The sequence below is a fragment of the Calidris pugnax genome, unplaced genomic scaffold (genome assembly GCF_001431845.1).
Source record: "Calidris pugnax isolate Ruff unplaced genomic scaffold, ASM143184v1 scaffold20, whole genome shotgun sequence".
NCBI classification, from domain to species: Eukaryota; Metazoa; Chordata; class Aves; order Charadriiformes; family Scolopacidae; genus Calidris; species Calidris pugnax.
The window spans coordinates 22,897,648-22,922,578 of NW_015094510.1; the positions used below are offsets into that span (position 1 = coordinate 22,897,648).

Below are 24,931 nucleotides of genomic sequence, written 5' to 3' on the forward strand. Positions count from 1 at the left end.
ACTCTATAATTATAATTGAGTGATTTCCTTTGATATGGAATGATGATGTGGAAAAATATAATAAGGTCCTTAAAATGTATGAGGAGACTGAATGGTATTAGTATTTTTATCCCAATAAAAAGTGCGCACTTACTCCAGACACGATACTTTTGCAGATAGGGACACAATAATTAAGGACAGCTGTATAATTTCTCTTGACAGGACTACATGCTGAGTGGCTTCACTTGTCCCTGTCACCAGGTTCCAGGTGCAGGTTTTGGGGCAGACCAGGCTTCTGCATGGAGAGGCTGTGGGGCAGTGAGATGCACCTGGCAATTCCAATAAAATCAGAAATGCAGTTAAGATTTTAGCCTACAAATTGGTCAACTGTCAGGCTGATGAGCTCCAGTGACAAGTATACGGCAAATTTCATTTTGCTCATTGGAGTTAATTTCTACTGTAAGTTGACTTGAACTTCTGAGGGAGCCAGAACAGACTCCCTTTGTGGAGACGCCTGGGTTGCGAGAGCTGGCTTTCTGCCACACAGGCGGCAAAATAAACTGTAAGGCTGGCTACAAGGTAATGCCTCTCCTTGTGCAAAATGGGGGCCTGAGTCCACACTGTATTTTGCAGTGGCCTTGTGGCTGGGCTCCGGCCAAGTCTACCAAGATTTTGCATTTCTTACTTGCCTCTGTGTTGTCCCTGCTCTCGCTGCTCCCCCAGCTTCATGTGAGGGTTGTGCCTTCCTCAGCATCTCTTAGTGGTGGTTATAAACTTTGGTCTGGACACCTGCTTTGGCTGGTGGGTGTCACCTTCACTTTTGGGGGGGGAGGGGGAACCCAAACTCCAGCAAGTCATGATTCAATCCCAAGCAGGAATGGGAAGCCTTTTGTCATACTTTGAGAAAGAGTCTGAGATAAATATGAAATGGGCATCTCTCTTCTCCAGGCCTTCCCCACGTAGCCTTGAACGTTTGGGTTAGGTGGAGGCAGAACTCCTCTTAGACAACAGCCTCTTTGGCCACACTGACTTCACTCTGAGCACTGCCTGCTGCCCACGTTTCTGACATTACAACCTTCCCATTGCCCCCATGTGCGGCAGCAAATCGTGGGTGGCCAGGAAGCTCTGTTGGTCCCCCATCAAACCTGGGGGTACAGCCCAGGCATCGACTTTGCCTCTCTCCTCCTGCAGCGCAACCATCGGAGAGCAGGGGAAGGCTGAACGGTGAGTTCGTGGCTAAAAAAGAGCATTTTCCCAAAGCAAACAAACCCCACACCTGCCTCACTGTGAAATTTAATTCCGCATCAGTGTTGTACCTGCTTTCTGATAAGATTTATTTAGGTAGAATGTATCAAACATGGGCTCCGATATCTGTGTGAAAACAGGAGCGATTGGTTACCGCATCGTCAGACCGATCAAACGTCCCCCTTGTATCCTTATACACCAATAAGCTCTGTGCTTATTGTAGGCTTAAATGCCTAAAATGGATGCAGTTTTCAGAGGCATTTTGTTGTAAATCCATCCGTGCTTCGGAGCTGCAAAGTCTTTACAGTGACAGCTTGCGGGATTATTTGCAAAACACTTCTGAGACTGATTTCCCCCACCTCCACCCCCCCGTCAGACCAGTAATCCCATTTCATATGCCTCTTTTTTTATTAGTTGAGTGCTCCTGACCTTTTGCATAGGGAATTTTCCTAGCTCTGGTGGAGTACGGGACTGAAGAACGGCAGAGCTGGGCAGGATTGGGTCAAACGCTGAGACGAGAGCAGGAGACTTGTGCAGTGTAAAGTTTCAAAAGCAAGCGGGCAAGTGCGTGGGCGAAGCTGCCATGGAAACTGCTTATAGCATTTGCAAAAAAGACCAAACTCTGGATCGCTGCTTTTCCTGACCACTAGTCAGCTTTTAGCTGCCCTCTCCGCTCGTGGTGGCTGGAAATATTGCAGAGGGCAGCTACCTGGGAAGAGGAGGAAGGTGGGAAGATGATGCAATACTAGTAGTTTGTTGCAAGCCTGGAGGCAGCACAGGTAGTGGTGCTGGCTGGCCTGGGAGAGCCAGGGTGGCCAGTCGTGGCCAGGATGGTTTAATGTCAGGTGAGAAGTGTGTCCCATGGCCCTGCCACGGTGAGGGATGGCCGAGGGAGCGGTGCTTCCTTGCAGGACGAGAGGTGAGTGTGATGCCCATCAGCTCTGGGTGTGCTGCTGCACTCCCAGAGGGGGGGTTACCCCCTACCTCAAATGTGGTGGGGCTGGTGGCTTTTATCACCTCCCCTTTCTTCCTACTTCACACAGCCCTGTGCTTTACATTCCCTGCTCCACCTCTTTGTGCTGTCCTAGGCTTCTGTTTTGCTGTGGGTGTCTGTCTAGACTATGCTGATGTTGACACATTCTGTGGTCCTGGCAGCCAGACTCCGTGGCTGCCCTGCCCACCCAATTTCCATTGCAAAACAACAGTCCCTGGTGAGGCATGTGTCATGGACTGGTGGGGGGGGTGGTGGTCATTAGCCATCAGGAAATTGGAACATCACCATATCCCGGTTACACTGGAAGTGTGACCACACCATTGGTGCTCAGCATCTCCATCTGCTTTGGTTTGGGCTGCCTGGACCCACAACCCAGGATGTCTCCTGACAGGAGAGCATCTTCCTGTCAGATGCTCTGCTCCTTGTGGTGTTCCCAGGCAGCTGGGGCACTGGTGGCCCCTCCAAGACATGTGCTGCTGGCTCATTGTCACTGGGTGACCCTGGGCAGTGGGGTTTGTCTGGTGAAAGAACAGTACTGGTTTGATTGGACAGTAGCATTGAGTCATTGCATTTAATCCAGTGTGCCTCAGGGCACTGTTTCTCAGAGGAAGGTCACAGATTCACAGATTTGACAGAGTTGGAAGGGACCTCTAGAGATCATCCAGTCCAACTCCCCTGCTAAGCAGGATTCCCGAGAGCACATTCTCAGGACTGCATCAAGGTGAGTCTTGAAAATCTCCAGAGAAGGGGACTCCTGAAGAACTCTCCAGCAGGAATTACTTGTCTGCTAGGCAGTGGTTAAAAGCCACCCCTGAAAGTGGAGACATGCATCATCCTCTCAGCTGCAGGAGAGCACAAGGCTGCGTGCACCAGCGAGGGGGGCTGTGAAGTGCTTGTTTGTGCCTGCAAAGACCAACACGTGGGGCTTGGAAGGAGCTGATCCCTCTCCAGCCCTTGAATTATGGCTGGAATGCGGGAATACTAGGTCTAAAAGCAAACATTTTAGCTCCTTTCACACTAGGCTTCTTTTTGGTATGGTGTAAATCATATTTGCAGAAAGCATTAGTTACTAGGTCCATAGTCATGCAAATGCCCTCAGAAGCTGTAACATTTTTGAATGCAGCTCGGTTGCTTAATGAGAAATTAATTTTGATTTCTTCAGAAAAGGGAAGTCTTTCTTAATTCTTCCACTATGTTGAATAACTATCCAACAGCCACATCAGGGTACGGGGTTGGCAGATCTGACTTGGACGTCTCTGTGGGGCAAGCCCTTAAGAACGGCCTCCAAATCAGCAGAAAAATTCCTGGATTAATGAAAAAGTATTCTAATTACTTTCCAATGACTGTTTTGATTACCTAAGCCCAAAGGAATCATATAGCATAATTTGATGTTTCATAGAATCTTAGAATGGTTTGGATTGGAAGGGACCTTCGAAGATCGTGGAATCATAGAGTGGTTAGAGTTGGAAGGGTCCTTAAAGATCATTTGGTTCCAACCCCCCCTGCCATGGGCAGGGACACCTCCCACCGGACCAGGTTGCTCAAGGCCCCATCCAGCCTGGCCTTGAACACTTCCAGGGATGGGGCATCCACAACTTCCCTGGGCAACCTGTTCCAGTGTCTCACCACCCTCACAGTAAAGGCTTTCTTCTTGATAGCTAATCTAAATCTCCCCTCTTTCAGTTTAAAACTGTTACCCCTCATCCTATGGCTCCACTCCCTGACAAAGAGTCCCTCCACAAGATCATCTAGCCAACTTGTCCTGCCATGGACAGAAACATCTTTCACTAGATCAGGTTGCTCAAAGGCCTGTCCAGCCTGGCCTTCAACACTTAATTTGCAGACACAGTTTCCTGAGGATAGCAAAACCTTTCTCAGAAGCCTAGAGTTATTTTCTGTAAGACACAGGGAGCTCTGTGACGTGCCTGTGTACAATTTCTTCTCCCCTTCTTCCATGAATGAGTGCGTGTCCAGCATGGGCTGAGCTCTCCCTTGTGCAAGCAATTCCTCTAAGGTTTCCTACAGAGCATTTCCTCTAAAAAAGCTCTTCAAACACTCCCACCTCTTACACAGAAACACTGTTCCTGCTTTCTCAGTAAAGGAAAGGGTTCCTTTGCTTCAAGTCAGTACCCAATTATGGTAACGGAGGAAGTTTTTCATTGGATCAGCAGTGTGGTTATGAGCCATGCACTGCTGCTGGGAGTGTTCCTGTTTGAGAAACATCTGACTTGCAGACACACTGGTCTACAGGGGTGGCCAAGCCCTGGTCCATTGTCCGGCAGGACACCCATGGCTGTTGGGCAGGTGTGATCAGTGTCTGCTGCTGCCACTTGGCCCTGCCTCCAGCTGGAGCTGACACTGCTCACCACGAGCTACCTGCTGGCCTCCACCTTCTCACTGTTGCTCAGGGATGTCACAAAATCCACTGATACATACCCACTTGGATTTGCCTCTTGTCCACACCTGAAAATCCTCACTCAGCTGTGCCTGCCCTTCTGGTGAAATGATGATGTTTGGGGAAGTCTTCTCCTGCCTTCGGTCTGACTCATTGGATGTGTCTGTGTATGATGGTGTTTGTTGTTCCTCATGAAGTTTGGGGCTCTTAAGTTTTTATTTGTTTACCCACTACTGTTTTAATACAGTACTTTTTCTAACTTGCTTCCTTATGTCCTAAAGGCCTTTTCCCACCTTCTTCCAAGGACTGTTGTCCAAGGACCACAACTGGAGCATGCTGAATGACATACGGCTAAGTGTTTTGGCTAAGCAAAGCTTTGTCTCCATTTTATCTGGGTTTAAGAGGACAGAAGCTCATTTATTTAATATTGTTTCCCAGAGCATATTTTTTTTTTCTGCAACATACCAAGGCCTAGTCCCTGGCAGATTATGGGTGACTTGTCATTTCGAGTAGGTCCCTGGCAGTCTGTCTTAGGCTTTCATTTGGGAAGTCTAATTATCAGTGGAGATCCCCTGGGGTTTTATGACAAATTGAGGGAGTTATATCAAGCAATTTTCTTGCAAAGTGTAATTTGAAGCCATGATGATGAACTATTTGAGGAGACTGTACTAGAACTGGTAGGAGACTTCTCAGTTAGATGCTTTTTCATCCGAAAACCATGATTCATGTAATGAGAGAGGTGTGATGCCCTTTATCAGGAAGACATCTCCTTAACTTTTTGAGCCCTGAGGAGCTCGGGATGGCAAGTGTGACTCTGTCCTCCTCCTCCTCCTCCAGACAGCTGGGTGCTGGTTTGTGGTGCTGCCTGCCAGAGGATCTTCACCAGCTGAAGTCTGAGTTGGGGGGTAAAAAGGCTAAAAGCATTGAAAGTGCCTTTCACTGGATGGTACTTCTCGGGTGGGAATCCATCCTGGAACGTGTCCCATCTCTCTCCTCTGTCTTGTCTGCTTGACTTGCCACCCAGTTGGTTGTAGGCCCAGTGTTGGGTTCATTTGCAGCACGATTTCCAGCCTGGGGAGATGAACATACCTGGTTTCATGGCTTAAACCTGCCAAAATAAACACACTGTTGGCTGCACCTGAGAGTCTTCCCTGCTGTGACGCAGGATGTGCTATATCCAGTTTGTAACTAAGAGGGTTTGGATCTTTAACCCATTCTTGCAAAGGTGGTGGAGACTCATCATGTATCCTACTCCCACCTTCCGTCATGCCTGCAGTTGGAAAGGGATCATAACATCAAGTTCCCCACTGCAAATTGAGCCGAATACGTTATGTGTTTCTGCAATATCCAAGGAGGGGAGTTATTGTCTTACCCAACCTTTTACTTGTTGAATGGCTTACTGCAAGCCACCTTTGCTGTTAATCCCAGCTGAAGGTTTGTGGAGAATGGGCATCAGTGAACTTCCATTTTGGAAATTTTGAAGCTTGAATTCTGGGAGGTTGAAGCATTCCCCTTGGGACTTTCCGAGCAGGAACCTCCATCCTTTATTTTGGTCAAAAATCAGTACTTCTTTCAAAATGGGTTTCATGTATCATCACAAATAACCCAGATTGAGTTTTTTTGCAGATGTTAAGACAAAACATTGAACTTTGCCTGCTTTGAAATTTTGGGTAAGTTGAGACTTCTTGCCATTCAACAACTTGAGAGGAGTGCTGACAGCTGTAGAGGTTTCCACGTTTCAAAATGGATATAAGTGTACGTGCGGCAATGTTGGGTGGGGGTTTCTGCTCACTCTTCCTCTGAGGAGGTACCTGAACTCTGGGGAGTTCATCGGGCATGTGGCAGGGTCAGTCTTGGGTTTTCTTCTTTCCTTTGTAGAAAACTTCTCATTCTACATAATTGGCTTTAATTCTGTGCTCTTTTGCAGATTGGGTAAGAAAATTCTTAGGAGCAGGAAGGCCTTGAAATAGATAAGGAGTGGTTTTTCAGAAGCTGAAACAAATTCAAATTTTTTAGGAAGTGATAGTACTGCTTACGTAAAATGGTGTCCTATCAGCTTATTTTTACACATGGTGTTTTATGTTTAGCTGAACAGATGTTTGTTATGGTTTACTTTTTGCTGTTAACCAGATGCAAGATTGCTTGTTTTCTTATGGGATTGAAGAATGTCCCTTTTTAAAATGTTGTTAATGGGGAAGGAAACCTATCAACCTAATATAATAGGTATGTTAACCGTTAGATAAGAGGAGAAAGAATATCGTGTTTTATTTGAAAAAGACAATACAGTCAAGGCATAAGAATTTAGACAGGGAACAAAACTAACAAACATAAAATGCATTGTAAATAAAAGACAAGGACCAGTAGCAGTGGGTGGCGTTCGGCCGCTATTGAAGTTGGTGGGAGTGTTGCCATCCACTTCACTGGGACAGGATTTCACCCGAGGATGTGGCCCCTGCCCCAGGATCCGCCCTGTTAGGTTATCAGGTTGTCATTGCTTCCCACTGCTCTCAAAGCCCTCAGCTCCTGATGAAACATGAAGGTGTCCAGAGCCTTGGGATGAAGCCATTTCCTACCCAAGGTCTCAGCAGCTGGAGCTTGCAGCTTGGTGTTTCTCATCAGAGGCGTGAGAACGAGGTGTGTGCAGAACAAAGCTAATCTACGTTCATTATTATCAAGTTTCCTCAACTTCAAGGTGGATGTGTACCATCTGGTAACGTTTCTGGAATAACCGATACTGGTTTATGTGATTAAGGCTGCGTTATGCCACAGGAGTACTGACCGTACATTCAAAAAAAGGCTCATCGTTTCAAGTATGGTTGGGAGTGGGAGTGAGAGGAACCAGCCCAGAACACATTTCCTCACTTCAAAGGCAAGAACGGCTGTTTCAGAAAGCGAGATCACAGCCGGATCCAACTTCTAAGGAGGGAAAAATGATAATCTGTGCCAAAATCAGCCTTTGATACAATTGCGAAGATAACAAATAATATCAGAGGAAAGGTTTTGGGCAGAGGTGTAATGGCCCCTGTACTGCATCCTGCTAAACCAAAAGATTTTTCTCCTGAAAAAGATCTCACTTGTCTTTATTGAAGGTCTCTTTGCCAAGCTACAGTGAATATAATTGAAAGTGAAAGGTTGATTTGGTACCTGCTGTTTCAAAAGCATCAAAAACATGTAAGAGATGCTTAGGATGTTGGTTGAGATGAAGGGCAGCGCTGTGTGTGAGGGATGCAGAGGACGGCTGCAGCGCGGGTACCGTGCCCTGCACCCAGCTCCCTGTCTGTTAGCTGCAGGGCATAAGAAGTATTTTATTCACAAGAGAGACACTCAGACATTTCTGATGCTTTTGGGACAAGAGAAAGTTGATATCTTGATCTCGAGATCAGCCAGAAGAGCACTGTCTGCTGGCACTAAACCAATTGTAAGATGTTTGCTTTAATTTCTCGGTTTGTCATAATTAAATAGCCCTTCTTTTAAACAAATTATCCACAAAAAGCAGTTCTGCTTTAGTCTTGATAGCCATATGACAGCTGTGAACACCTGTAGGTATGCCTGGAGGAGCTTCAACCTGAAATCATTTTGAAATATGTTTATTGTGAGATACTCTTCACTTATATATAAGCCTGAAATAATTAACTAGATTTTTTTTTTTAATGAGTAAATCCTGTGTTCCTTTCCCACCAAATACCTTGCTTAGCTGGTACCCTGATCCTCTGTCCTTGCAGCGAGGGGCTGTTTCTCTCCTGGGGATGTTCCACCTCCCCAGCCCATGTTCTTGCCCAGGAAGTGATTTGTTGTGATGTGTGTGGCAAAGGAGGGCGTCGGGTACCAGATCTGCCTTCATTTTCAGTGCAGAGGTAAAGCTTCCATTGGTTTGGGAACACCAAGTCATGTTCATTTTGCAAGACACCAGGTTTAGATAAATGGCTGGGTAGGAAGCAAAAGGTCTGCCATTACTGTTAGGCGGTACGTTTTTGAAGCAGAGGCCTTGAGCCAAATCCTGAAAGAAACTTAGCATCCACAGCTCCTTGGGCGTCGGTGGTGGTTGAAGGAGGGAGAGCAGTTCTCACCTGTGGGGGACCTTGGCCCAGCTGTACCTGGAGGCACTTAGATAATGTCAGACTGCACAGCCTGACCTCTGCCTTTTGCTTTTGTTCACCACACAGCATGTCCTCCTCGGAGCTTTTTGCGGGGTATGGGGACAGTGGGTTACTCACACACTGCACGCAAACATATTGTTAGTGCCATCTAGCTCTTAGGGTTAGACCTGTTCCTGTCATGTGGGCATGTAGAAATCCACATGTTGATTACTGGGCACACATCACAAACTTTTTCCTTCTGCATGTTATGTGGTGCAACCCTGTAAGATACCCTCCTCCCTCACCTTGATTTTCCCTGTAAGAAATGTTAAGCACCTAGTAGGATGAAACCCAGTATGCTCAGCAAGGTTGATGTCAACTCAGAGGTGCAAACCCTGAGGAACAGAAAACAATGCGTCAGTCACTGGGGTTTAGGGAGGCCTGGAACTGTAGCTTCACCCAGGGTGAAATGTCTGTGGAAGATCTCTGAGTTTCTCCACTATTTCCTTATGGGTGGTCCAGCTCAGCCTTGGGGGTCCATCTGGGCCTGCCCAGGGGCTCTCTGCAAAGGCCAGGCGAGCCCTGCCCAGCTGCGCTGCGTCTCTGTGGACCTCCCTGGCTCATTGCTTAGCTTCTCACTGAGCTGGGCCATCTTTCCACCTCTTTTCTACTTTCTGTCTTTATTAATAGCCTCAGCTGGGACTCTCCCATACTATTCTGTGTTGTGTCTTACTCCTCTGTTCAGGCCATTGGGTGTCTAAACTTTGCCGTAAATATTGACTTAGCAAGAAGTAAACTGTTTTTCACTGGCCCTTTGGCATTTCTTGATGTTTCACTGCTGCAGAATAAACCTGTGTTTGTTCTGAAATCCAGAGTTTGGTTCTGCATCAAACTGGTCTTGACTTTCAAACTAGTTTTGGAAAATAAATCCATTAACACATCTCCTATGGGTATCTTGCTCATAGTTGGCTGCAGTTTATGGCGGGATTTCTTTGTTTTGTTTCAGAGGAGGTTTTTTTTTTGTATCTTCTGTAGCATTTTTTCTTTTTCTTGGTACTCAGCACTGGGATCCTCCCCATTTCATGGAGCTCCAGACTGAGTGTCAACCAGCACCACCACCGCTGCTGGGGCAAGGTGGATGACTTCGCCTGATCTCGGTGGTCTTCATAGTTTGCAGGCAGCAGTAGGATCTCTGCATCGCTCTGGTGGGAGTTAAGCAAAGCCTAGGACTTGCGTTGTCCTAGAAAGCAATGAAATTCATAGGGGATGCTCTGGCGCACCACTCTTGTTGTCATCTTACCCTAGATCTTACCCTAAGGTTCAGGACTGCCTTGTCCCTGCTTCTGCAGAGGTGGGCAGGTGTCCAGCTGAGAGCAATCCTGGCTGACGTGGACTTGGGTAAGCTTCAAGTGGGAAGGAGACTGCATGAGCGAATTGACATTTGAAGACACTTAGGTAAACAGGTCTGTCTTCCTTCTGAAGAGAGAAAATAGTTTTCCCTCTCTGTGTGCGTTGGGAATTCCCTTGGTTCACCAAGTGAGAGTTTTGTAAGATTGGCCTGAGGCCTGCCTCTCTCCCTTAGTCTGAATCCCTGTCTCTCAGGAGTGTGTTTTGGAGCTGTTGGTGGATGAGACAATTCCTGACACTGTGGGACTTGTTCCTGCAGTTGTAATTACTTTCTCATAGTAGGAGAGTTATGAAGCATTGGATTTAATAGCCCACTCAATTAAGTTTTTTAGCATGTCTTTTCCCACCTTTTATGCTGGGTTTTAGCTGAAGCTGATGAAGTACCAGTCTCACTCAACCGTACTGTAAATTGCATTTAGTAATATTTTTGCCTCCACATTATTGTCAGCATGCTATTGATGGTAGTGTGCAGTGTGTCCTGCCGTTCCAAACCGGGACAGGGGTACGAAGCACTCATCGTTCACTGGAAAGTTAATGCCTCAGTCCAGCGTTATGTCTAAGTAAAACAACCTTTCTCCTCTTCCATCATTAATGAAGAAATACTTTAAAACTCTGCTGCCAAAGCTGGGCTCTGTGCTATAGTGTGGATATTAGATTGAGGCTTCTTGAAGCTACAGGATGCAGTCTGAGATGGAAGATGATGGTCATCCTTGTAGGCTGTGTCTGTGTGAGCAAGTAGCACAGCCAGTAGATCTGCAGAGCTGAGCAGTTGCTTCTGAGAGTGTGATGTCTGCACAACACATCTTATAGGGGAGGCTATCCTGGAGTAGCTGTTCCTGTGGGCTGAGCACCCATCAGGTTTTGGGGTGCCTTGTGTGTGCCCCTTACGTTCTCAGGTTTAGGTTCACCCTGGTGGTAGTGGGTTTGTGTACTCCACGTGCACAGTGTGAACCAAAATGTAGTAAATGAGAAGAACTGGGACGTTAGCTTTTAAAGTACCCTCATACTCAGAACAGAAGTGCTAATGGGTATTAAACAGTTGAATGTGGGGCTTACAGTAGTGATTTTGGTGCCTGGAGACAAATCTGTTTGTAAAAGCATGGTAGGTTGTTGTCACTGCCAGCTCTGTTACTCTGGCTTGGGTTGCCTGTTGTCTTTGGTTGGAGTGTGGCTTTGTGGGGACATTCAAGGCTTCTCGGTGCTTGTCACATGTGTTGGACTTCCTCCATTGGAGGCCTGTTTAAGCTGAAGAACATCCCTTGAAGCTGAAGAACATGTCTCCCCCATGCTGCTCCAACACTGCTTTATTTTAGTAGGTGTTTTTCTGTGGATGCAAATTAGGAGTAATCCAGCAGGTCCTGTTGAAGCATCCTAGCTGTGGAGAGCATCACAGTATCCAGCTGCCAAATTCAGAATGAGGATGATGATGCTGGGGTGAGGGTGGGAGGGCAGAGTGTGGGCTGAGGAAAATGGCTACAGCCAGTGGGAGCAACACTCGGAAGAGGAGGGTCAGGGACTGATAATTAGAAAGAACCAGGGCATGAAAACAGTGGTGAACTGGCAAATTGAAACTTCTGTCAAAGTAGGAGGTGATGCCCGTTGACTGGAGAAGATCCAGATAAGTGAGTTTATCTATGAGAGACTGGCAGATTCACCTGGCAGTTTTATTTGATACAAAGCACAAGGAAGATGGGTGGCTGTTGCTTGGTTGTTTTTTTGTTTTTTTGTTGTTTTTTTTTCTTTTAAGGTCAAAGGGAAGGATGATAGTTCTCTTTTACCTCAACTTGAATAAAGCTTTTGATGGGGTGCCACAGGGGAAGTTATTTAAGAAGGTGAGGACTAATAGGAAACTGGCATGGTGCAAAAGGGACTTTTAAGTGAGAAGTCAGGGACAGGGAGAGGAAAACAGACACTGGTAAAGGAGATATGCACTGGAATTCTTAGTGGTTGCTCTTGGGATGCTCTTTTTGCTGCTTCTGAGGTTCTCTTGATGCAACAAGTAAAAGGGTGCTAGTAGGATATACTGCTCCTCAGAGGGTGGTTCGGAAGTGAACAGTTGCAGACAGGACAAGGGACTGCCCATGTCTTTGGGATTTGGATCACTTACCTTTGCAAAATGAAGGTTGAGAGGTCATGACCAATTTCTAAAGGGACACTGGGGTAACCATTTGAGCAGGGAAAGGCTATTCTTGGCACAAAAGCATGTGAGTGAACATTGCCTACTGAAGCATTTTGGCTGGAGGGTAGAAGAGGAGGTTTCCAACAGTGGAGGTAAGGCTTCTAGAAATGTTGAAGGGAGGGCCTGATGTTACCCCATGGTTGCCTGTGATAACTGGGGCTAGACTTGGCAGAGTAAAAAGCAAGAAATTCTTTCTAATGCTGTGCTTATGGATTCAGGTAATGCTGTGAGGAGGAGCACTAGCCGCTCTCTAAAGGCAAGGACAATTTTGAAGCAACATACTTAATTTTTTTCAGAAAGAGTAAGACAGAACTTCCGTAAGTGGGCTGTGTACAAGGACATGTATGTCAAAAGGGCAGACTCCCTAATGGCACTGGTTCCGTGGATGTCTCCGAGGAGCTGACCCCACTGCTGGCCATGTGGGTTTGACTGATTGTAGCTTTTAATGAGCGCTGTTATTGTTGGCGTTAGGTGGATGCCTATGCAGATGGTTGAATTTTTAGGCTTTGACGAGTTGCACAGCATAATCTTCCCATGGTGTAGCACTGCAAGATACTTGTCTCTCATGGGAAGAGAAACTCCAGAAGGATTTCCCAAGAGATCCCTCCACAGAGAGGAGCTGGCTTTACCCTGCTGCTGATCCCACCACAGAGTCCCAAGCAGGGGAGCTGCATCTGGGTTGCTCACACGCTGAAGCAACCACGCACTACTGTTTGACTGTCCCAGCAGGTCCACACACAGGAAAGGTGCAGCTGCTGAAATGGGACCATGGATGGAAGCTCTGCCCCACAGTTTCATTAAACACCCCCATCCTGCAGTGCTTCTGTCCTGGGTGGGACAAGGACATTCAGGGAGTCCCACCGTGCTCTCACTTCAGTTGTTGCTGCAAAATAACTTAAGCCTTTGCCTCAGCACAACCAAGTTAAATAAAACTCGATTCTGTGTGTCCTTTCTCATAAATTATATCCGTTTCAGCCTGCGCAGTTATAGGCAACAGCAGCCTGTGCTGCTGCCTGTGGCTGGAGCTTAGAGAAGGGGAAGTGTCCCAGTGGGTCTGTTTGATGGCAAATGGTGTCATGGACTGTGGCACGTGGCCACGTTGTGCTCTAGGGAGAGTAGCACATGTGCTGCCTTATTCTGGGATGTAATGCTCACTTTGTAGCTCACCTCCAGACTTAAAAAAAAAAAAAAAATGTATGTCCCTATATATATATATATTTTCACTGAAAGAGTGGTCGGGCATTGGAACAGGCTGCCCAGGGAGGTGGTTGAGTCACCGTCCCTGGATGTGTTTAAGGGACGTTTAGATGCGGTACTGAGGGATATGGTGTAGGGGAGGACTTTGTAGAGTAGGGTAGATGGTTGGACTCGATGATCCCAAGGGTCTCTTCCAACCTCAATGATTCTATGATTCTATATATTTTTATATATCTGTCTTTTTTTTTTTTTTTTTAATTCTTAGCCCAAGAAAACTAATCTGAAAGATGAGCTTTATGTTTTTGGCTTGACCGATTGTCTGTGGACTGGGTGGCTGTGGGGCTGGGGTGGGAGCTGGAGTAGAATGCTGCATCTCTCCTGGGATCACATCAGCTTTGCAGCATGACTGGGAGCAGGAAGTGGAAAATGCTTTGGTTTTCCGTTTTAATTCCCTGTGCTAAGCCTAGGTAAAACGCTGAAGGAGACATTTTGCCATGCAAAAAGGTGGAAAGTGGGAAGTTTCCACCATGTTGAAATATAAGAGGGCTGTAGCAGTGTACCTGTGCGGTGATGCTGTTTCAGGGGGTATCCTGGTCCAGGTAATAATGGCAGCATCTTTCTTGCAGGCACAAAGATGCAGTGTCAGAAAATTATCAATTTTGGAAACCAGCTTCTTCGCCGGAAAAATGTGGACTGCACTCGAGAAGAAAGTCGGCTCTCACGATGCCTCAACACGTTTGACTTGGTGGCCCTGGGTGTGGGCAGCACTTTGGGTGCAGGTGTGTACGTGCTGGCTGGAGCCGTGGCACGGGAAAACGCGGGACCTGCCATCGTTATCTCCTTCTTGATTGCTGCCTTGGCTTCGGTGCTGGCCGGACTCTGCTACGGAGAATTCGGTGCTCGAGTTCCTAAGACGGGATCAGCTTATCTTTACAGCTACGTGACCGTGGGCGAGCTGTGGGCCTTCATCACAGGGTGGAACTTAATCCTCTCCTACGTTATCGGTGAGTATGGCAGTGTGCTTTGAGACCCTACCTTTAGTCCAGGATGGCAGCCAAGTTTGTGAGACCAGCTGTGTTTGAGCACATACGTTGCCGTTACAAAGTTAATGCCATACTCTAGCGCTCACTGAGGATTTCAGGACCCGACATGGGGTGTGCTTTTGGTGGCTCCTGTCGGTTGGCGAGGTGAGTGGTGTGCTGCAGGCTGAGGATTTGTCCTGAAGCTGCATTATTGCTGCCCTGACTTCCTCTGAATCTCCACGTCATCCCTGGCTGCTGCACACCAGGGAGCAAAGGCATGTCCCCACTGCCGAGAAAGAAGCTGCTGACGGAAAGATGCTTTTAGGCAGCAGCATCTGTACTCCTGGCTGATCAAAGATTAATTCCTGGTCCCTTTGAGACCTGTTTAAAGTATCTGGAGATCAGAGTTTTGTCTTGTGAGCGGCTGCAGGATTAAGCTTAGGGTGATCTGCAGGTTCACAGTCTCTGAAATGTCCAAACCAAATCCGTTATAAGCCCTTGACTCCCACTGGGAAAGACCTTGGATTAAGCTCAGAGCATGCAGTGTACAACTCAGCTGATACATTAGAACTAAACCACACTTTGCTAATTAAGAATTCATGGCTTTTCAAGCACATTCTGAGCATACTGCTTGTCATCATGCCTGTAATTAAGCCTGCAACCAGCTTGCCAGTTGAGAGTGAAGACTTACTAGTTAAAATGAAAACCAATGCTATGCTAAATTATTGAAGGAAGGGTTTTTCAAAAAAAATGCATTTTATGGGATGTATAAGTGTTACCTTGGAGATTAGTTCCCATGGTGCTGGGGAGGGTAAGATCGTATCAAGAACTATACAGTGACGCAGCAGCTGCTTGTCTGAGATCGTGCTGGCTCTGCTCTGTGTGCTACCTAAAACCTTTTCCTCCTCCTCATATTTATTTATTTTTTTTAATAAGAAATGAGAGGATGAAAAGACAGAGTCAATTAAACTCATCTCCTTAGGCAATCTGAGTCCTGTGGTTCTTTTATGAATCAGGTTCACTGCAAGGAGGGGATAAAACTAGTTTTAAATAAAAGTAAGCATGTAATTTCCTCCAGACTTCTAAAATGGACTGAGCTTAGCTACATGTAGAAAATTGAAAGGGACTGCTTGGTGATTTATCTTTTGTTCCAGAAAAGTGATGATAAATAGTCTCCTCTGTGCTCCTCACCCAATTAGTTATGTGGCCCTTCCCCCTATGATACTGGATCACCAAAATGACTGACATAGCCATCAAGGCTGTCGCAAAACCTGATTCTACAAATGCATGATTAAAAGATTTACAAACTGAACATTACACTCCCAGGATTGGGGGTGAGGCTGATATTTCTGAGACTTTAAATTTTTTTTTTTTTTTTGTCCTTTCATAATGGCTGTTGAACCACTGCCTCAGTTTTTATTTCAGAGTTGGCAGCTCAGTGTATTATCACAAGGCAGAAAACTCAGTAAAAAATAAGTAAATATTATCCATGTATGTGTTCAAACATGACTTTATTATTCTTAATTCAGTCCTGTGACAAAAACTCATATTTGCAACTGGCTTCCTCATAATTTGGGAGGAAGAGTGGCTAAGCAGGAAAAACAACTGGGGGAGGATATGAGTTACAAGAGGTCTTTTTTTTATCTTACCCAGCCTTTCTTACCGCGCTAATTGCCCCTCTTGTGAGCAAGGACAACTCCCAGCAGCTTCAGGGGTATGGAGGAGAAAGATATGTTGGCGGGTACATGCTGCAGTTCAGAGCTGGGGGCTGAGAGGGGCAGAAAGCCAATTTTTTTTTTTAATCAGTCATGCTGCAGAAGATGCCATACAGTGCCACCGAAAACAGGCAGGGTGGTGCGAGCTTGCATTTGTAAGGGGCTTGGACAACTCACTGTTTTTACGCTGAGGTTCTCAGATATCTGTTCAGAAAGTTTTGTGGAGGTGGAAAAAAAGAAATCCTAGAGTGCCAGGATGGGTAGCCAATAGCTTATAACTAGTTGGCTTGGGGGAAGACTGGTACGGGGTCTTGGAGATGGGTGAGGAGCAAAAACGGGCATGCAACTGGTCGATCATGATCTAGACAGAAGGAAGACAGTGTCTGGTGTGAACTTTCTTCTGGGATGAAGTGGGTTTGGGGGAGCTGTGCCAGCCTGGAGGAAGCATTTTGGGAACTGGAAGCGGGTGTGAGCTGATAATACGATGAGTACCAGCATCCCTGGAGAGTAGCTGCTGCGGGTTTCCTGGGGCAGGCAGTGACCTCCTAATCCTGTGCCTGTTCCTGCAGTGAGCCTGAGCTCAGCAGCAGTCCTGGGAGCTGTGGGCAGGAGCCAGCTCCATCTGGCAAGGTTGTGCTGACCCAGAACTAGTAAATCCTCCTGGATGCAAGCCGACTGCCTTTGCACCCTGCTCTCTAGCAACAGTAAGATATTATCCAGGTGTCTGTGTTGTTGGAAGAACGTCAGATTCCCACCGCTCCCCCAATGCTGTTGGTTACAGAGAGTTTGGGATAAATGGCTGATAGTTACATGGAACTGGCATCTAATATAACAAATGCAGGAGCTGCTTGTTCTTGGCCTAGAACATGGAAGATTAGAGCCAGGACAAAAAAAAAAAAAAGCACTAAAGAAATAATCTCTTCCCTCAAATCGTGCCGAAGTAAAGCTGAACAATTGTAACGTGGTATACAATAACTTTTGGAGCTCTTCATGATTAAATTGATGGCACTAATGTCCCACCTCTTTAAAAGCATTCACACTGTGTGCTTTGCTGTCTCAGCAAACAGAAGACTCTCCAAACAGGTCTGTTCTGCAGCTTATTTTTATACTGTTGGGAAGCTGGCTTGGGGCGGTGAGTGTTCCTGGCTGTGCTGCGGGTGCTGCCACCGCTGCTGCAGCGGGTTTAGCTCCTGGGACATGGTGTGACACGGCTGCAGGTGCTGGGGCTGGGACCTGAATGCCTGCCTCCAGGTGAGTGGGTCAGGACAAACTGTTCTGGGGAGAGGGGGCCCTGATGGTATCCTCTGAGGAACTGTTCTGCAAACTGGAACCAAACCAACCCCCTTTTTTTAGGTAATTATGTACAGTACTAATTATATCATGCAATTACCTGTGGTTATATATATATGTACTATAGAAGACATCAGTAGTATAATGATAGCCACTTTAACACGGGAGAGGGAGAAGTTGACTGTTACCCAGACCTGCTTATTTTACACAATGCTGTCACTGTTTGGTGGTAGGTCTTCATTCTTACTATTTCAGTTCTCTGAAGTTACTCCTCTGGCCCAGACAGCGTCCTGGAATTGGTTATCCTGAGACCTCAAGTTCAGTCCTCACCCTGGCAAGCTGTGTGTGTCTCGGTGCTCTTGGGAACTGCAGCAAGCAGCAGCCCTGGAGGGGGAAGTCTAAGCATTTATAGAATCATAGAATCATAGACTGGTTTGGGTTGGAAGGGACCTCAAGGATCATCAAGTTCCAAGCCCCCTGCCATGGGCAGGGACACCTCCCACTAGAGCAGGTTGCTCAAGGCCACATCCAGCCTGGCCTTGAACACTTCCAGGGATGGGGCATCCACAACTTCCTTGGGCAACCTGTTCCAGTGTCTCACCACCCTCATAGTAAAAAATTTCTTCCTGAGATCTAATCTGAATCTTTTTTCTTCCAATTTAAAACCGTTTCCCCTTGTCCTGTCATTACACTTCCTGGCAGGCAGGAGTCGTGCTGTGTGCTGGGGTCATCACCAGCAACCTGCAACAGGCAGATTTATGCTCAGATAACCTGTACCTTATATCAGGGTCTTTATCCCGCTGGGATGCTCTAGCATCGGAGGTTGGAGCAGACCTGCCTGTTGCTGGAGTGCAGAGCTTACAGAGCTGGGTGAGTGGTCCAGGCTGTGGTGCTCCAGCATCAGGCTGCCAGAGGCCAGCTGGCTTCTGTAAGGTCCCTCTAGCTGGACTGCAGTCACCCAGCTGGGGCTGCCAGGGACTTCTGCTGGTATGAGATGAGACTCAGACCTCTCCGGTAGCAGAAATTACCAGCTTGGGGGGAAGTTTGGTTCTATGATTCGAAGTTCAGGCTGCTGGGAGCATAAGAAAAAAGTCATTCTAGGCTTATCTGAAGGCAAAGCCAAGATGTGCTAAGAAGCCAAACTGCTATAGAGATTTTTTTATCTTGTCAGCTGAGCACGAGTCTGAGACCCACCACCTGTGTGTGTTACTGTCAAAGCAGATGCCAGGCATAAATACAGGCAGTGAGCTGGATCTGCAGAGGAAAGGTGGCTCCCAGCACCTGGGAGGCACATGCAAGGTCACTTTGAGGTCCTCCATGGCCAAAAGCCATGCAGGGTGCCCCCTCTTTGGAATGCGTGCCAGCCATGAAGGGTGATCTGTGTCCTTTCTGTCCTCTGGCAGGAACATCGAGTGTGGCCAGAGCCTGGAGTGCGACGTTTGATGAAATCATAGGCAAGCACATTGAAGAATTTTGTAAAAAATACATGACGATGGATGCTCCCGGAGTGCTAGCAAAATACCCAGACATCTTCGCTGTGGTGATAATCACCATCCTAACAGGTAAAAACGTGGAGGGGTTTGTGAGTCTTGGGCCTCCTTCTTCTGTAATGTCATTGTTTACTTTTGGAATAGGCATGAAGTCCTGGTTTATTTCAGACAACATATGAAAGACCCTTTCTTTGCTACAAATGTTGGATTGACCTATATAGCTGCTGTGGAGTTAGCATAGGGCATAGCCTGGTTACAAGGTTTTTAGAGGGGAACATTCTCAATATTTTTTGAGCCGCTTTTAAAACCTTCAATCAAATTTTATAAGGAAGAAAAGAAAAGATGACTTGTTATCCTCAGTCAGGTATGAAAGTTTAATCCTTCCCTCCACAAATCCTATTAAACAAGAATTTCATTCTGTTGCTTTATCAACCTTATTCGCCCTTTGATAATCTGCCAATTTTCAGTGCCTTGAGCCAGGAAAGTGAGAAAAAAGATATGACATTCTGTAACAACCTCATGTACTACTGCTTGGATTTTTTTTAAATATATATGGGCTTCAGTTTGCAGCAGTGAATGCTCCAGAGAAATAAATGTGTGATAAACAGTCAGGTCCTCTTTTTTTTTTTTTTTTTTTTTTTTTTTTTTCTAAAAATGTGCCGTGGCTTTGATCAGAATTTGGAAAAGTTTTGAAAATTTATAAAATTAAAATACTTCTGAACTTTCACATCTGCTCCAACTAGATCTTGCAAAGCATTGTCAAATTTAGACAAATTAAAAAAAATAGTGTGCTGCTGTGTGGTTTCCAGAACGTAGAAGCTGTAGTGTCACCCCAACAAGGTTATCCTGGCATTTCCCACTCCGATCAGGACAGCTGTCTCACAGCGTGAGCTGTGCTCGTAGGGACAGGCTTCATAAGGGATGTTTTTGGCATCTGGGTTTGCATTTGGATCTAGCACTATATCGAGGACTGCTGAAGTCAATAGCAGCCCTCTTTTTTTCAGGGTCACATCTGAATGGGAGAGAAGATTTTCCTTCTGGTTCATCTGTATATAATCTTGTTTCAAATTAGAATCTGGTCTTCATCTCAGATACAATTTATGTAATTTAGAGCTCCTCACCGTAGCACTAACAACGTGTGAAATGATGCAGATTACCGATAGCTTTATTCCCCTGCATGGAGCAAATTCCCTGGATAAAAAATGCAAACAATTCTTTTCTACAAAAAGCTGCTGAATGAGCGGCTTTAGTCCCAAATACAAGCACTACAAGTTTATTTCTGCTTGCACTGTCTTAGCTTCAGATTTCTAAAAAGTACCTTATAAATTTTCCTGGGCAGGTATGCCGTTTTCTCCAGCGTTTCCCTGATGTAGCTGTTCTACCTTATTTCCTATTTTTAAAGAAGGAAAAGTGAGTGCACAGGGTGCTCCCCTCTCCTTAAAGTGCCATGGAGTAGCAATAAGGACATTCTGTTGTGCTTCCCTTCTGCTTCATGCCCATGTGAAGTTTTTTACCTTCTCCGTCAGCTGCCTTTGTAGATTTGGGTTAAGGTTCTTGAAAATCAGGCACCTAAAGGGCAAACACAAGTTACCAGAGCTTGTTGTTCTGAGGAGCCAAGCTATACCTTAGTGAGATGCTGGTTGCCAAAGCCTGGAGGTGTGCTCTTCTCCTCATGGATGCTTTTAAGACCACAGGCTGAAATCCTGCTCTTTCTGAACTCTCTAGCAAAACTCCTGCTGATTTAAATGGGAGCAGGATTCCCAAGATGCCACCCTTACCTGTGTCTTCAGCACTAGAAGTAGCTGTCCTTCTGGATTCAGTCTCTGCTCATATTTTCCCCTGCTTCTGAGGAAGGTTGGATGTTGTTCTTAACTTCTGCATGTAGCCAAGACCTCTAAGATAATGTTCCTTCGTGAAAAACCACCTGGGAGGCTTTCTCCAGATTGCCAGGTGGAGTTTGAGGCTGTGTCTAGGTGGCACAGCGTGGCACCCTGAGACGACCAGACCTGGCCCTGAAAGTGCTGGAAGCAGCTTATTTGTGTTAGCAAAACACTTTACCAGAGGCATGTGCCCAATGGGCATGCTGGGCATGAAAGTGATGTCTGGGCTGGAGTCCTCCTCCTCCTCCTGGGTGAGTGCATCCTGACCTACCTGAGCCACTTGGTTTTGTGGAGAAATGATGTGTGGTAAGTTGGGCAGAGCACAGAATGAACAGAGATGGGCTACTTCTACAGGCCCTCAGCGCATGCTGCTGGTGGCAAGATACCTGACTGCCTATTTGTTGTTTTTTTTTTCCCCAGGGCTTTTAATTTTTGGCGTGAAGGAATCTGCCCTGGTGAACAAAGTCTTCACCTGCATCAACATTCTTGTCCTCGGCTTCGTCATGGTGTCCGGCTTCGTGAAGGGGTCTATTAAAAACTGGCAGCTGACTAAAGAGGACATTTACAACACCACCCACAGCATTTATGGAGCCAAGTAGGTTGGATCTTTTCTTCTCAGCTCTGAAATTGATGCATTTTCAATGGCAAGTTTAAAGGGGGGGGGGGGTGGAGTGACTTTGCCAAATGCCTTGGAGACAAAGCTGGTTTTGGTGGGCATTTGGTGAGAGCAGGCTGGGCTGATGTGCTGAAACTGATAGGAAGTAAGCTGTGTCAGTGTGGGCCCTGCTGCAGAACTGGTCATTTCCAGCCTCATGACCAATATGGCATCCAAATTTGAGAGAAAAGAGCCTTTTAGACAACCTCCTGCTTCAGGCTGCACCAGGCTGGCTCTGGTGGCTGTATGAAGCCATGACCAAGCGTAGCTCGCTAGTTTTGTTAGACACTTGGGCAATATCCTTGAGGCACAGTTGTACCTTTTGGAGACCTTGTCCCAGGTGCCTCAGTAAAATGAAGGCAAGTTGCAGATTATTTTAAAGCATTGCAGCAAGCATATCACAAATCCATTTTTAATGGCATTTTGGAACTTGGCCCAAATCCTTTCTTCTTGTATACAAGATGAAAATAAAGGAGCTTACAAGGGTTGCCAGTGATACAAGGCTGTTCATTTTGTAGTTGAGACTGTACAACACAAAATGAAGACCTTTAAATAATCTCTGCATACATCAACTCAGTCCTGGCTTGCTGTCTGAACTCTTTATGCTGGCCTGCAAGGAAGCACGGTTTGGCGAAAAGTGGAGAGATTCATAAATGCTGCACGGGTCAAGTTTGCCTTATGTACAATCCACTTTATTGCAAGCAAATTGCTTCTATAGGAAGGGTCCCCCCTCCTTCCCTACTGCTATTCCCGTGCAAGGAGCAATTAGTTCAATAGCTTCAAAGTGTAACTGTAGCACTTTGACCTGTAGCACTTACAATTTTTGTAAAATCTGTCTGGGGTTTACTTTACTTTATCATTATTTCCAAAGTAATCCACATTTGGGTTGTGCTATTTCTGCAAACAGGCCAGTTTTCATCTAAGTCTCAACAGAGCTTCTACGAGAGAGTTCAGATGCTTACACCTGATAAGACTTGCAGATTTGGGATTTACTTTAATTTAATTGCCTTAGTTCATCTTTGCAAAGGCTTCTCCCTGAAAAAATGACCTAAGTCCCTTGCACTGAAGGGTGTGTTATACATGATTCAACACAAGCACATAGACCTGGGGTCTGGATCCAGAGCTCACTGGGATCAGTATGTGTCTGTCTGTTGACTTGGATGAACTCTGCATGAGGCTCAACAAAGCATTTGGTGCGTCAGGGCTGCCGGCTCCTTTCCTCCCTCAGGATCACAAGCAGGGTTTGGATATGAGCCTGGCACAGGGAATTTTGAAGTTGAGATGGAGGATTGGGCTGATTTTAGACAGTCATGGTACCCTGCGTTGCTCTCTGATATCTACTCACCTCCACTTTACCTGAGCCCATCTTAGGTGAAAAGTGGATGGTTTACATGTTTCTCAGTCTTCAACTTCCAGAATTACATATTAAGCTTTTTCAAAAGCTTTTGTTTAAATGAATATGTGTATCTACACACATGCAGTAATACTAGGAGACGAATTTTAACATTCATGCTATTTTTTCCCTGTCTTAGCCAAGACATTTTTATCCGCCCCGAAAAACAGGTGGTGGGAACAAACCAGGAGCCATTTTTATTCCGTGCATTCCCCAGGCTGTTGCAGGCCAGCCCAAAGCTCAGCAGTGGGTAGGGCTTAGCGTTTTGCCTGGTATTTGTATGCAAGCATGTGAAAGGGAGGGCATGTCCCTTCAAACTCCAGTTTGGGATTTTCTCATGAACAATATGAATAGTTTTGTTACTCCCACCTGGGTGGGATGGCTTCTAATCCAGTGACATGTTTTTTTAGTCAAACAGACGAAAAAGAGCTCTACGGTGTTGGAGGATTTATGCCCTATGGATGGAACGGTGTCCTCTCAGGGGCAGCCACGTGTTTTTATGCTTTCGTGGGATTTGACTGTATTGCTACTACAGGTAAGATGTCTTCATTCCACTTATGGATGTGGTTGCTGGTAGATTGGCTTTCAGTAATGTTGCAGAGCACAGATAATGGGTAATTCAGGATACTGCATTCATCATCCCTCTGAACCTCAGCCCAAAATAGGCTTTTGGCTCAGCTGCTCCTGACAGTCGAAGTGCTGAGTATGTCCAAGTCCCTGGGTGCCTGTGTGTGGACTTCTAGCTGCTGTGGCAGGCAGCTAGACTATCTAACTGCTAAAACAAGTTTTCTGCCTCCTCCTTTGCTTGCAGGGCCCAATCTCATGGATGGTCACTGATGACACTAACCATGTCAGACTCCACAGAAAACATGTCCAGCTTTACCAGTTAGGCAAACAGGGAAGGCTCAGGTTCAGATGTCTTGTACTGACTGGTGAAGTTTGAGCTCCTCATTCCAGATGAGGACATGAACAGGTTATTTAATGAACAGGTTATTCTGGAGTAGCATTCTTCAGTGCCTTCAGCTGAAGAAGCTCCACTGGCTTGGAGTATTTAAAGAGCCAGAGAAAGAGGGAGCCTCTGGGAAATCATCTGCAGCCTAAATCCACTCTCAAAATCAGGGAGAGTTTTTATCTCCAAAGGTTCAGAGGTCTCCTTCTGGGAGAGAAACAATCTGCATTGTCATATTTCTCCTGGCTAAGAGGAATCTCAGTTCCCTGGAGAAAGGAAAGATTACCCTTAATTTTGCATTTGGCAAAAACTGAGTTGCTTCAAAGCTGGACCAGGGGGAGGAGATTGTGACAAAGACAGATAAAGCAGTACTGACTCTTGTTCCAAGAAGTTTAAAAAGTCCTGGATCCATTAGTCCAGCCAGCTCTAGGGCCTCTCCTTGGAGGAGAAACACATTCATCTGCCTTTGACTTATAGGTGTATGGGTCTCTGCTTATTGGTTCATCCTCCTGAAATGCCAAACTTCAGGATCTCTTGCTTTCAGAACACAGCAGCTTTGTAGGACAGGGAGGGCTCAAAGCTGTGTCTTAATTAATCAGTGCCTGAATTTTGATTTTTTCATTTTTTTTTTACACATTCATGCCTACTTGGTTGTCAAAATTATACCATAAAAGCTAGAGGGAGTCCTTTTTTAAGAGGGATTTTCGAAGATCTGTTTGATTTCCAGATGCTGTGCAAAATCTGCCCACAAAGTCTTTGAGAGCCCCAGCCAGCATGCCCTAGGCTGGGATAAAGTTCCTGCTCATCGTGTAGCTGATATTTCAATTCATTTCTTCTAGGTGAGGAGGTAAAAAACCCTCAGAAGGCCATTCCTATTGGCATCGTGGCATCTCTGCTCATCTGCTTCGTGGCTTATTTTGGTGTGTCAGCTGCCCTGACACTCATGATGCCTTACTACAAGCTGGATACCAACAGCCCTTTACCCAATGCCTTTAAATACGTGGATTGGGATGGAGCCAATTATGCAGTGGCTGTGGGTTCCTTGTGTGCACTTTCTACCAGGTG

At 46.1% G+C, this 24,931-nt stretch overlaps 1 protein-coding gene across 2 annotated transcripts in view; it reads left to right on the plus strand.

The window, feature by feature from the left end:
* The window catches only part of SLC7A1 (solute carrier family 7 (cationic amino acid transporter, y+ system), member 1), a 43,887-nt gene that overhangs the window by 7,722 nt on the left and 11,234 nt on the right, over positions 1 to 24,931 (plus strand). For both annotated transcript variants that reach the window (XM_014966110.1, XM_014966111.1), the window contains 5 exons: positions 14,099 to 14,476; positions 18,903 to 19,061; positions 21,290 to 21,464; positions 23,328 to 23,452; positions 24,706 to 24,928. In XM_014966110.1, the coding sequence (XP_014821596.1) occupies positions 14,107 to 14,476; positions 18,903 to 19,061; positions 21,290 to 21,464; positions 23,328 to 23,452; positions 24,706 to 24,928 (1,052 nt within the window). In that variant the 5' untranslated portion in view covers positions 14,099 to 14,106. The remainder of the gene's footprint in view (positions 1 to 14,098; positions 14,477 to 18,902; positions 19,062 to 21,289; positions 21,465 to 23,327; positions 23,453 to 24,705; positions 24,929 to 24,931) is intronic.